At 39.6% G+C, this 13,089-nt stretch overlaps 2 protein-coding genes across 2 annotated transcripts in view; both read left to right on the top strand.

Annotated features, from left to right (window-relative positions):
• Positions 1-8: 8 nt before the first annotated feature.
• LOC309693544 (uncharacterized protein) lies at positions 9-1,160 on the top strand. The gene is made up of 2 exons (XM_082512875.1): positions 9-642; positions 752-1,160. The coding sequence occupies exons 1-2, from the start codon at positions 450-452 to the stop codon at positions 985-987; spliced, it is 429 nt and encodes a 142-aa protein (XP_082369001.1). The 5' UTR covers positions 9-449; the 3' UTR covers positions 988-1,160.
• Positions 1,161-3,490: 2,330 nt separating this feature from the next.
• LOC309693797 (myomegalin) overlaps positions 3,491-13,089 on the top strand; it is a 49,442-nt gene continuing 39,843 nt past the window's right edge. The window contains exons 1-4 of the mRNA XM_082513346.1: positions 3,491-3,808; positions 5,068-5,108; positions 5,204-5,271; positions 10,563-10,673. Coding sequence (XP_082369472.1) covers positions 3,759-3,808; positions 5,068-5,108; positions 5,204-5,271; positions 10,563-10,673 — 270 coding nt within the window. The 5' untranslated portion in view covers positions 3,491-3,758. The remainder of the gene's footprint in view (positions 3,809-5,067; positions 5,109-5,203; positions 5,272-10,562; positions 10,674-13,089) is intronic.

Raw genomic sequence — 13,089 nt, 5'->3', positions numbered from 1 at the left:
GATGACCTTGTTTATAAATGCAGAGGATTATTGCACTTGAGCATATTAAATACAGCTGAGTGATGTAAGATAGATAGATAGATAGATAGATAGATAGATTTCTACAGAGAGAAAAACAGGAATCTTGTTCACATGAGATACAGCTTTGCATTTATTTTAAATCTTACTTTAGCAGTCATTAGTCATAAGGCTGATCAGCTGTGAATTAGAGGATCTTCACAGCTTCCTTGATTCATGCAAAGAGTTTCATTCACGATTTCCTGAATTTTGAGTAATTTTGCTGTTGTTACAATGCTGACATTGGAGAATGTGATATTTCCTCCTGATCTCTTTGTATTTTGCACAGAACGTTCTGTGCGATTAAATCTTTGTGCCGGCTTCTTAATACAGCGATGACCCACAGATATTAACTGGACTCGCAGGCTGACAGCAGAGGCAGCCAGACTGCAATGGACAGCTTAAACGTTCGTCACAAAGAGGAAGATGGCACAGTGTTATTTGAGTCATATATCCCTCCTTCTCGGGATGCTATCCACCTGCCCACCTACGTCCTCTACTTGCTCATAGCCGTCTTCATCGTGTTTTCGGTTCTCTACGCCATCACGGGCCACCTCATCAAAGACCTCATCCATGACTGTGCAGGTTTGTTACTGTACCGCTAGCTTTTTAAAGACCAGAATAATCAAACCACAAGCTACTGGCAGCGCTTCTCTGTGACATCTGTCTCCTACCCTCTCTTTCTGTACTCAAGACTGGCTGTTTGGGGAGCAGCCTGCAGAAGTGGTGGTGAACTACTGTGAGGCCAAGGATAAGTTCATGGCAGACTGGTCCCCACAAACCAGCCCTGAAGTAGAGGCAATGGCCCGGGAAGAGGAGAACAAGGTGATTGACAGAGACTTTATGAAATCCCCTGCCATCTGGATCATCTCTACAGAACCACAAGGGGCAAAAACAGGACCCCGGGTGGTCTTTGGGAAAAGGACTTGAACCCATCAGAGACTTGCTGTCGTTACAGACCTTCTGTATGTGATGTGAATGTATAAATATCTAGATGGATGATGAAGGTAAAGAACCATTTCTGTGTGAGGCTCAAAATAGATTATTAGATTTAATTTCAATATTTTGCAAAATAAGATTAAAAAGTAAGATTAAAGATTTTAGTATAAGCCTTCGTGTGGATTTTTTTTAAATATAAATGTTTTGTGGAACATGTGCATGTAGCACTGATCTATCATGTGGAGTAGTAAACAAGTATCTTGTGAAAATAGTTCTGAAAAGTCAAGCCATGAAAGTAATGGTACAATTACACTCTTCTCAATAATAATGATGATTTGTCTGTTAACAATAATTATCATTATTATTATTTTTAGGTAGCCTCAGTTGGTCTGCTGCTGAATTTATTTATTAATTATTTATGTTTGTGTTTATATTCAGCTTTTTCACGTTTGGATAAGGTGTAACTTCGTAACTACTGTATAGAAATGTACACCGCACAAAAAGGACAAGGCAGCTAATTTGGCAGCAGACATTTCTAAACAGAATATAATGCTGCACAGTAAACAGGACCACCCCACTTGCATTTGAGATGCAATGGTAAGCGAGAAAAGCACCTCCTGTGGTGAGATGCATGGCACTGCACGCTGAGACAGTGACGTGGTCTAATGTTATTCCAAACTCGCAGTTTCTCATTAAGTTTCTTCATTTAAATGTGAATGTAACTGCCTCTCTTTTTGTGTATAATGGCTGAAGGCTTCAGCGGTCCTATAAGGACATCTAGTGTCTGCTGTAGTCATTACAGCTGAATATTATTTCAAACTGGAAAACCTCTGGAAATAAGGTAACTCATTTAAAAAAAAGAGAGAGAGAGAAAATATGACAATGATCTTCAGAATCTTTGATTTCAACAATTAATATTTTATATCTTAAAAATGTGGTAGGTAGTTGCACTTTATTCTACATTTCTCCTTTACTTTCATGTATTTATTTATTTGAGAAAGCTCTAAACTCACTCCACACGCTTTAGAGTTTTCAGACCTTTTCACAAACGTATTCTACATTTCATAGACTATTTAGTTTCTCATAAGTCTAAAGATCAGTCGTAGATTTCAATGCAAAATCAATCAGTAAATAAATAAATAAAAGCTTTTCCAGTTGTCTGTAAATTCTCTGTGTTCCTCTTTTATGAGACTCTCAGTTCCCTGCTATAGGGATCAATGATCAATTTGAAGCTTGGCTGCACTGCTGTAGGTCACAACCAGTTTTAATGTGTCAGCACACAAAGATCCACCGAGCACTAAAGAAGCCCAACCTCAGTCCAGGAGAGGGCGCTGTGGTAGAAACAGCCCTGTAAACTGCGTGCTGCCACGTGGAACTTGATGGCTGATAGAGGTGGGGTGTTCTTCTAAGTGACATGGGAAGAGGCTCCTGATGAGGCAGTAAACATTAACCATCTTTACTCTAATTTTTGTTCCCCTATCAGCTGAAATTAGAGAGCATTTGTCCTTCAGCCTGGAGCTGTCTCCATCTCTTTCTGTCCTGATCATTTTTGAGAGCAAATTAGCTCCACATTAGTTCCGTGACTCCTAACAAGATTACCAAAGCTACATCCGCTCCTCACATCCACTCGCAAACAATGCCACAATCTCATTAACTCTGTCCCCCCCTAATCCCTTCACCCTTTCAGAGCGCCCCTCCACCACCATTCTCCTTAAACAGATAAAAGTGTGGCCAGTCTCTGCAGCTGTGTGGAACAAGTCTAAATTTGCTTTCTCACTCAGGTTGAACTAAAAAAAACAAACAAAAACAAAACCCCAACAATCTTATAATAAGCCGTAAAAACAGAGCTATAATCAGTCCCAGCAGACTTGAAAGCATCCTGAAATCATTTTACTGAAAATAACTGAGTCACTGTGATGAGATTATTGGTTCTGGGATTAATATAATCTGAAGGTTACAGTATGGTTAGTCTATAATTTAGGATTCTGATCTGGAAATCATTTGAATCTCTAACATTTATTTCATGCGTTCCTGGAAAATACATTTGAGATGGAAAAGGCCTGCGCTATTAAATCTGATATATTACATCAGATAAGTGAGTGAAAGTAAACTCACTTCCAGCCCATCAGTAATAAGAAATCATATCCATCACTTGCTGTTCCAAAACGACTTCGCATCAGAACCAAAAAAGCTGTTTTATTGCTATTTATAATTTCAAATATCTACTGGTTTCACCATTGTTCTCCAGAGTTTATTATTCGTATGACTGCATGACAAAGAGCAGGACTATAGCATAATTAATATTTAACACAACTACTGAGCAACAGTTTTGCTTTGAAAACAGGGAAACCTGCAATTTCCAATTAAATCAGAAATGTAGGCTACACATTACTGCTAAAGAAGGCAACCCAACCCTGTGGTGTCTATATCTTTAAAAGAGTGGGTATATTCCTGCCCCCAGCTGCTCTCCTGGAGGGCTGAATCAACATTAGTGGCACTCTCTTGTGTGGGCTCGTAGCATCCTTTGCTTTTCATTTTCAGGGCGCGCATCCTCTCTCTCTCTCTCTCTCTCACACACACACACACACGCACACACACCCCCTCCAAACCTGAGCGGTGCGCGATGCCTCGGCCGCTGCGGATAGCGTGCTCCTGTGTGGATGTGGCTCATGTACTCCAAACAAAAATGAGTGATGTACGGCTGATTTGAACGCAGCGATGCTTTCCGGCATGGATGCCCGTTAAATGACGGAATAGCCTTTATGGAGTGGAGCTCATCGTCGCCGGAGCAAGTCTGGGGAGAGTCAGAGAGGTGAGGTGGCTGATTGTGTGCGGGGGGACACCGCAGCGGAAGACGGATGCTTATTTGGCATTTTTAACAAAAACACGACTCCGGCGATACAAACCGCGGTTTCAATCAGAGCACTGACTGCTGCTACAGTCAGGCCATTTCAGTTATTTTCTCTCACTTGATGTGCACCCATCATCCATCCTGGATAAAAGGCCGTTTTTCTCTCCTCACAGGGCTACTCACACACAGTAGCCGCGGATCGGAGAATAAAGCTATCGGGGGTGATGCAAATGTCTCTCTGTGATTGCGCATGTGTGCATTTATCCTTACACAGCTACATTTGTAAAAGGGTTTCTGATGGAAGATGCCATTAAAGACGCGGTGTTTCTGACCTACTTTGCAGGAATAAACATAAACTGCATGCACCAACTAGGCTGCTTAAAGGGCTCATCGGTGCAGGTGGGCAGTAGGGCCTTGGAGGCGCTCAATGCAGCTGTCCTAGAAGTGATAACTAAGGCTGAATTCCTTCATGTACGCCCACCAAGTGCTTAAGAGATGAAAGCTTGACTTTCATTAATAAGGGATGGTTTTTGATAACCACTCATCACATAGCTCAAATTCTCCATGGTGACCACACCATCTGACCTATATCTGCATTAAGGGAACAGTTGTGTAAGACAGTTGTGATTTGGATGCGCTGTTTACCAAAATACTACAGCATGTATACCATTTGTCCACCTGGTGAACTTTTAAAACCCTTTGGCATGCATACAGCTGTCTTTACATTTACTGACCCAGCAGCTGTCAGGGGCATTCCCCATGAAGTGGGGGAGCACTGATGGGGCAGTAGCAGTTGGCCTAATGTTGGGCATATTTGTCTGTATACTGTTTGGGTGTTGACCCAGACTGTCTGCATCTTACTGCCGTTATTTCTAACCTTAGGGGTGACTGTAAAGGCAAACACCCCCTCCGTTAGTTGGTAGTGAAGCCCAGTTGAACTTTGACCCCGTGGCTCCTCTCTTATCTCTTCTCTCCCCTGCTGAGACTCCAATACAGAGGTGCAAATGACATCATGCTGTTATACTGAAAGGGCTTTTAGTGGCTTTTAAATTTCAGGAAGAGCTCTTTGTTTTTAAGGGCACGCAGTAAAACGGAGAGACCATTACTTGACTGTTTTGTGTTGGAATGGATCTACTTGTGCAGGTTTTCACTCACTCTTGTCTTGTCTGTTTATGTTCATTCAGTGCTGACTTTGCTTTTTTTTGCCATTTCTTTCACAGTACTCAAGATCCTTCATCTAAGATCACAGGTCACATGACAGGTGTGTATCCCCCCCCCCTCCCCCCCCTCCTACACATAACTTAATATTTCCATGAGTTTTCAGGTTTTTTGAACGCACCTTTTCCCCTTGTTTAGATTTGTGCAGTGATGAAACAGACAACTCTCCCCCTCTCCAGCTTCACACGCTCAAGCAGTTCGAACAGGTGAGAGCTTTTATTTTTAGATATCATGGAGTTTGATGTGAGGGACACTTCTTCATCCCCATGATGCTGCATTTGAATGAATTATGTGCCAGATGAATACATGCTTCATGCTGCCATCTAGTGGCTTCATGGACTCACAGAAAAAAAAAGATAAAGTCAGAGATCAGTATTGAGGAAATAAGGATAGTCTAACCCAGGAATTCACGCACATACTCCAACCATCTGGAGAGCATGTTTTAAAAATACCGTACTGAAAAGGAGAGCACCTGCGAGTGGAGAAATGTGGATGGAAAACACCCAGAACTCTCCTGGTATTTTAAAAATCTGCCTCTGGCTACTGCATGGCCCACTTTAGGTTCCCAGTGTCTGCTGCACTATTGCTGGGCATTGTAGCAGTCACATTAGAAGAGAGTATATTAAGTATTCCTTTTAATGTCTGGCAGGGTGCTGTTCAGAGCACTCACAATATCACTGACACAAACTCCAAGCCAAAGTCATAATTAGCATTTTAATGTTTTCTGCAGTTTTAAAAAAAGACATTACAAATAAAATGTTATTTGCAAATGAATGTTCCCTTGCCTACACAGTTAGGTCCATAAACTGCATTTTTTGTAAGTTTTCCCTCTGTACTGACATGGATAAGCAGAAGAAAATAGATATGGATTGTTTTTAATACTTGGATGCAGTCAATGACTGTCTGAAGTCTAAAACCCATGGACATCACCATATGTTGTATTTCTTCCCTGGAGATGCTCTGCTAGATGTTTACTGCTGCCATTGTCAGTTGCTGCTTGTTTGTGGGTCTTTCTGCCTTCGGCTTGTACTGAATAGCCATAAAAGCATGCTCTGTACAGTTGAGATCAGGTCACTGGCTTATCCATTGATGAATATCCCATTTCTGTGCCTTGAGAATCTGTGTAGCTTTGGGTCATTACCCTTTTGAACTATGAAGCACTGTTTGATCAGTGTTGCAGCATTTGTCTAAATCTGAGCAGAGAGTAAGAATATACAGGCTGATGATTTGGTCACTCCTAATGTTTTTTCACGGTTTCTCTGAGAGGCTTATTTTGGTGTTTAGTCTAATCTGATGTCCTTTAGGGGCTCATATTTAAAATGACAGTGAAAAGCTATAAAATACAAATTCAGCACTGAATCAATTTCAGATATTACGTTCGATTCATTTGCCATGAAATAACAAGGGAAGTGGCCATGAAACTGCTTGTGAGTCAAGTGTCCAATTAGTTTTGAGCCTCTGAAAATGGGCAGTTGTGTATAAAATGGTAGCATTTCCTAAAGAGTTGTTACATACTGATTTAAAATTGATTTAAAAAGCGCTGTGGTGGGGTACAGAGGCAAAACTACAAAGCATGTTTGTTTTCCAACAAATTATGGCCCTAATTGTACATGTAGAACTCATTTATTTTTGCTATAATGCTATAATATTCATATGTGATTTCCCGATGCATTACTAAAGTGAAAACTGATAATAAAGACGGGATGAATTGCAGTATATGTTTTTCTGTCACCTTACACAAGCACAGAAAAATCGCACCCTTTTTAATGAGATAGATGGACAGTTTTGCCATGCTTACGTTTCTACAGGGATTTCATTTAAAAACAAACAAACAACAACAACAACAACAACCTGAAACTAAAAAACCCATCCAGGCCACATTACTGTCAGAACTGTTGAAGCAACACATCAATTAAATTTAACCTGTTTAGTCGGTTAAAAGATCTCAAAAAGCAGCAAATCACACCACGATCTAAGAAAACAACTGAGAAACAACGTCACTGACATATATCGGTGTGGACAGGGTTACAAAACCATTTCTAAAGCTTTGGGACTCCGTTGAACTACAGTGAGAGATATTGTCCACAAATAGAGAAAACTTGGCCGACCACCTTCCCAGGAATAGTTGGCCTACAAAAATTACTCCAAGAGCACGTCAACATCAGAAATCATCTTGATGATCCCCAAAACTTTTGGAAAAATATTCTTTGGACTGACGAGACAAAAGTTGAACTTTTTGGAAGTTTTGAGTCCTGTTAAAGCTGCATAAAACTAAAGAGCATTTCACAGAAAGGAAATCATACCAGCATTCAAACATGGATGTGTTAGTGTGATGGTTGGGGGCTGCTTTGCTGCTTCAGGACCTGGATGACTTGCTGTAATTGATGCAACTATGAATCGCCTCTCTACCAGAAAATCCTAAAGGAGACTGTATGGGCCACCAGGTCATGCCCTGAAGCTCAAGCACACTTGGGTTATGCAGCAGGACAATGATCTGCAACACACCAGCCAGTCCACCTCTAAATGGCATAGAAATAATCAGATGAAGTTTTTGAAGGGACCTAGTAAAAGTCTCGACTTAAATAAGATTGAGATCCTTTGGCATGACCTTAAACAGACTGTTCATGCTGGAAAACCCTCTATTGTGGCTGAATTAAAAGAATTCTGCAAGTAAGAGGGCTAAAATTCCTCCACAGTATTGTGAAAGACTCATTGTCAGGTATCACAAACACTTGATTGCAATTGTTGTTGCACAACTAGTTTATTAGGGTTGGGGAGCGATTACTTTTGGATAGGATACCTTGGGTACGTTTGGATAGCTTAATTAAAACTTGTATTTTGTATTTATTCAGGATATCTTTGTCTAATACTGAAATTTGTTTGATGATCTGAAACATTTAAGTGTGACAAATATGCCAAAAACTATGAAAGCAGAAAGGGGGGGAATACTTTTCCACAGCACTGCACATGCCTCCATATGCATGCTACTGCAAAGTCTTGCCCTAGAAGACAACAAATCATCACAGGGAACCCATAATGTTTAACTGTTAGTGCATGGTCTCACAGAAAATATGAAATGATATCAATTCAGTGAAAGTAAAATCAGACAAAAATCATCGGTATTTAAAAGAAATGGGAGAAAATTCATGTCCAGCAACACAAATTATTTCATTAAACCTTGTGACTGTTTCTGAACTGCATGTTAGAGCAATCATTTGCTCTTTTTTACTTTTTATTTGGGGTGCCAGTGCAAATAATACAGTATATCGCTCATTTGCAATGTACCCAATAATAACATCAGCAACCTAAATTCTTCTACTACTATATTCAATTAAAGAGACTGTTATAGACCAAGAAACGGATCCCCAGGTTCTCCACAGTATATGACATCTCCGTGCTTGTCTCTAAAAATGTGTGTTTTTGGACATGCACTTTATAAGAATAAAACCTGCTGGAGGAGCTGATAAGCCCAGTTAAAATGGGATCAGGGACCAAACAGTCACGAGAGCTGAGGTAATTTCTGAGAGAGCGTGGCCGGCACATTTACACCAAACAGCACTTCAAACAACACAGTGCAGAGTTATACATACACATCATAAATCCAATTTATTTCTCTTTGATGAAGAGTGGACACGTGTGTGATTATTTATGAGGATGCGACTATGTTGTGTGCAGAGTTTAAATGTAGAGGTAGATGATGTCATCCCTGATGTCACGTGGAGACTCTGCTTGGCGCCCAGCCTATCTTTGCTCTGAATTATTTAGCAACAGCATGTAACCTGACACTATAATGGACACACTCACTGAAAGCATCATGAACTAAAAATGATCTAATTGTCCTGTCTGTGTCTCTGTATTATCCAATCTTTTCACACTTGGTTTCAGCTTATGTTTGTATTGTTAGGATATGTAGAACCCGTTTTTCCTTTTTCACTCTTGAGTTCAATTCTTTCAGTTTGCTAGTTTCTCTGAGGGACATTCAGGGATTCTCCACAGTGAGATTGAGGACAGCTACCTATTAATAGCACTGTGGCTCACTGCTCCCAGGTTTCCTATTTCTTTAACTTCTTTCCACTCACCTGCCTGTTTCACTCCCACCAGTGTCTCTCAACTTCATTCCCAGAGCTGATTGTGTAGCTATCACAGGCTATGGTAAAATCAGGGTGGGCTAATCCATCTTCAACATCATTATTAGTGTAAGAGGAGAAAAAAAATGACAGCAAGGTTCCAAAAGATGCAAAACAACATTAGCATCGACACATACTCATATGTGTTGCTTCCAGTCAGCCATATGTCCCATATTTGCTTTTCCTGTAGCTCACTAAAAGAGCTTTAGAAAGAGCTATTTAGCTAATTATTGTTAAACGGCTTTAGCTGTTTGCTAACTTTGTTTGCACTTTAGTGCTGAAAGCAAGAATGGATTTTTCTGTGGTTTTCTTTATCTGAAATATCTCCTGCTTCTGCCACAAACTGACATTTCTGTCAAAACCATAAATAAAAAATACATTTTCTAATAATGCAAGAGGCTAAAAGAGCTACTGCTACTGCTAATTTTCCCAACTGGCTTCTACATTTAACTCACCGTGAATGTTTAGGTTAAGACAATCTGTACCCTGAGTAAGATATTGAAGATGATATTTATATACTATTTTTAAGAAAAGGAGCTTCAGAAAACCCCCAGAATGGGATATGACAGGTACTAATTTGGTTGTGAAAGTTTAGTTACTTAAACTATAGCAAAGCTAAATAAAAAATAAAGCAGGTGTTATAGAAAAATTGTCATATCCCAAGTTCAGCAGTGGTGGATTTTGACAGTGGTTTGAATCCATACAGAAAAACAATGCAGACAAAAAGAAAAGATCAGAAAGTGCCTCACATCTCACCCCCCCCACCCCCCTTTTTTTTTTTTTACAGAGGTGTGAGATTTCCTTTCATATCACAAGTAACTGTGAGTCTTTTTGACTCCCTCCTCCCCTCCTCTCCCTTTCCTCCCATCTCCCGTGGCAGTCTGGGATTCCAGACATGTCTCCCCCCAGTAAGATAAGCTCCTGTCCCCTTCCTGTGCAGACCACAACACACCATGGAGCTCGCACGGCTGCATCTCTGACCGCCGGGCTGCAGAGTAGCCCTCTGCACTGCAAACGCCCCTGAAAACCTCAGCGCGCGCGTGTGTGTGTGTGTGCATGTATGTGTGAGTGTGTTAGATTTAGTATGTGTGAGTGATTTTGTAGATTGTGTCCTTATGGCCTGTTAGATGCAAGAATGACACTTTGTAAATATTCTTTTTTTTTTTTTTGAGGAAGGCATATCTGTCAGTTCCTGGACTCTAACAAAAGGGCATGCTTAAGAGCTGCTGTACTTTGAAATGGACTCCTTTTCTCCATGACATGGAGAAGTCGAGGACAGCTATTCATTTCTGATCTATGATGGACATCATGTCAAGCAGTGTGGATGCACTTTGACAGTCATGTCTAACGGTTACCGTACTTTATCACAGCACCTGAATGACCTGAAGAAGGAGAACTTCAGCCTCAAGCTCCGAATCTACTTCCTGGAGGAGAGGATCCAGCAGAAGTATGAGGAGAGCAGTGAAGATGTCTACCGCACGGTGAGTGGGACAGCTCTCTAATTATTAGGAAAGTAGTGGCAAACTACTTGACTTTTGGTGATAGCTGATTTTGTGTTTACAGTTAATTAAATGAATTTATTCATTTATCAGTCACATGTGGTGACTGTCATAAACCATTGCTTTACTGAGACATGTTTGTTGATCCAGCTGTCACACTGGTTTGGTTGAGGTGATGGGACTTTACCAAGTGCGTGTTACAAGACATGGCTGTCCTGTGAAACACTAACCTCCAACTACCTCTTTTTGTAGTATTTTTAATGCAGTACATGTTTCTGGCTGGTTTGGCTGGCTTCTCTTTTCCTATCCGGGGTGCTTCATACTGGCATTTGGGGTTTTGTGCCCATTGTTTGATTCACAGCACAGAAACACTCAGACACATCCAAGGCTGCATAAACATGTAGAACAACACCACAATGTCAGAAAATAGCTTATAATAAAAATCAAATGACTCCTGTCATGAAAAAATATTTATTGGATGTGTGTGAGCTGTAAGTAAAATGTTGAACCTTATTACTTTTTATTACAACTCAAAATGAAAGAGTAGCACAAACGTTATCAAAAGAGATATTAAATTGACATTGAAGCTCTAGTTGTGTCAGTAATAATACTAACAATAACTTGTTTTATACAGCGGTTTTCATGACAACCTGAATCTGGATACCTTATTTTATTTTGCAAATACATTTGCATTTGTAGATACTGTAAAGGTTTATGTTTTATATGGATACATTGTAGATCTTATAAGATTTGTCTTATACTGTAATTTAGTTATGTAAGTAACACATTTAACATTATATCATAAAAAATGCGTATTTTATCTATAGTTAATTCTTGTAATTACATTGCTTGTAATGGCATTCATGTTTAAATCCGAGTAGGGCTGGGCCATATCATACCTTTCACGGTAATACCGGTATAATGTTGGGCAACGATAAGAAAATGAAATATCATGATAGAATATGGGTAAAATGCGCATGTGCAGTGCCTTTCTTTTCATACGCACATGGCGGAAAAAGCATGGCGGCAATGAGAAGGGCGAAAGGATCGTTGAATGAAACGGATGAACCAGACTTAGTTTGTAAAAATGCTGCAACTTCAGTGGTGTGGAACTGGTTTAGCTTTCGGCTGTCAGATACACAACAAAGCACTATTTTTGGTAGAGCATGCTAGCGGGCCGTCGTTATTACCGTGTTTTTTGAAAAATACGGCACACTTAAAATCAGTCCTTTGATTTTTATGAAAATCGACAGTGCCCCTTATAATCCCGTGTGCCTTATGTATGAATTCTGGTTGTTTTTACTGACCTCGAAATGATTTTATGTCGTACACGGCGCTCAAAAATCTGTCAAATGTTTTAGTACGACTTTGCTAAGCTACAAACCTGCACCGCTTGATGGATTGTCGGAGCGTTGCGGCTATCGTAGGCAGGCACGTACGTACTGTGCTTCAACATAATATTACCGTATTGTGTGTTATAACCTCTTTTTAAGTTTTGTGGATATTATACATGGTTGTGCTGAGGATATGTCGGCCACTTTCCACTGGAAATGCCTTTTGGTTAAACTCTCAGCAAGGAATTTGCATTTGCACTGTTAAATTTTTATATAACTTTAATGCACATAAAAAAGCTGCTTGTTTAAGTGAAAATACATTGATCTTTGGGTTTTTTTGCACTAATAAAGTTGTGGAGTTGTAAAGTATTTTGTCTAGTGGCAGTTATATCGTTATCGCAAATTTTCAAATGTATATCGTGATAAATATTTTGGGGCATATTGCCCTGCTCTAAATCAGAGTATAAGATGTAAAACACATGCTTAAATTTTTTTCTATTTGTCTTCCATTTGGATGCTCATATTGCATCTCATATTTATTTTCTCTGAACTGATTTGAAGTGCAGCAAAACAATATGCCTTATACATTAATTAAAATAATTGGTGCTTGGAGCATTTATTTAGAAACTTGGTAAAGCTTTTGTCCTGGAATCAGTATTTTAGATACGTGAATTGATTCGAAACTTGAAAATGTCAATTTAGATTTACATTTGCAGTGATTGCGTAGATTGCATAGCCATAATTTTATGCAAGAGCCTGAATTTTGCAAGGATCTAGCTGATTTTAATAGAAGCAAAAAAAACCCAAAAACAACCCCCAAACAAATCAATTAAATTAAATTTAAAAAAATCAGCCAACAGTATATCTTCAGATATTCTCGAAATATGGACTATGTTAAAGTAAAAGGATGGAGTCATAGTATTCACACTTTCTAGAGATGTTGTTCAGATTGCTTTAACTGTATTTTCATGATCCCTGGCTTGATTAATAAAATATTAACACGACAGCACCAGTATTATGTAATACTCCAACAGACTAGGTTATTGAAGTCTGTTAGGATTCTG

This window comes from Aulonocara stuartgranti, assembly GCF_965226115.1.
Source record: "Aulonocara stuartgranti genome assembly, chromosome: 18".
Lineage (NCBI taxonomy): Eukaryota > Metazoa > Chordata > Actinopteri > Cichliformes > Cichlidae > Aulonocara > Aulonocara stuartgranti.
This window is presented reverse-complemented; position numbering and strand designations above follow the sequence as displayed.

What these genes read in the sequence shown, in the direction of transcription:
- LOC309693544 (XM_082512875.1), top strand. Translation starts at nt 450, where the DNA reads ATGGACAGCTTAAACGTTCGTCACAAAGAGGAAGATGGCACAGTGTTA. An exon ending in CCTCATCCATGACTGTGCAG is followed by an intron (nt 643 to 751) that starts GTTTGTTACTGT and finishes TCTGTACTCAAG; the next exon opens with ACTGGCTGTTTGGGGAGCAG.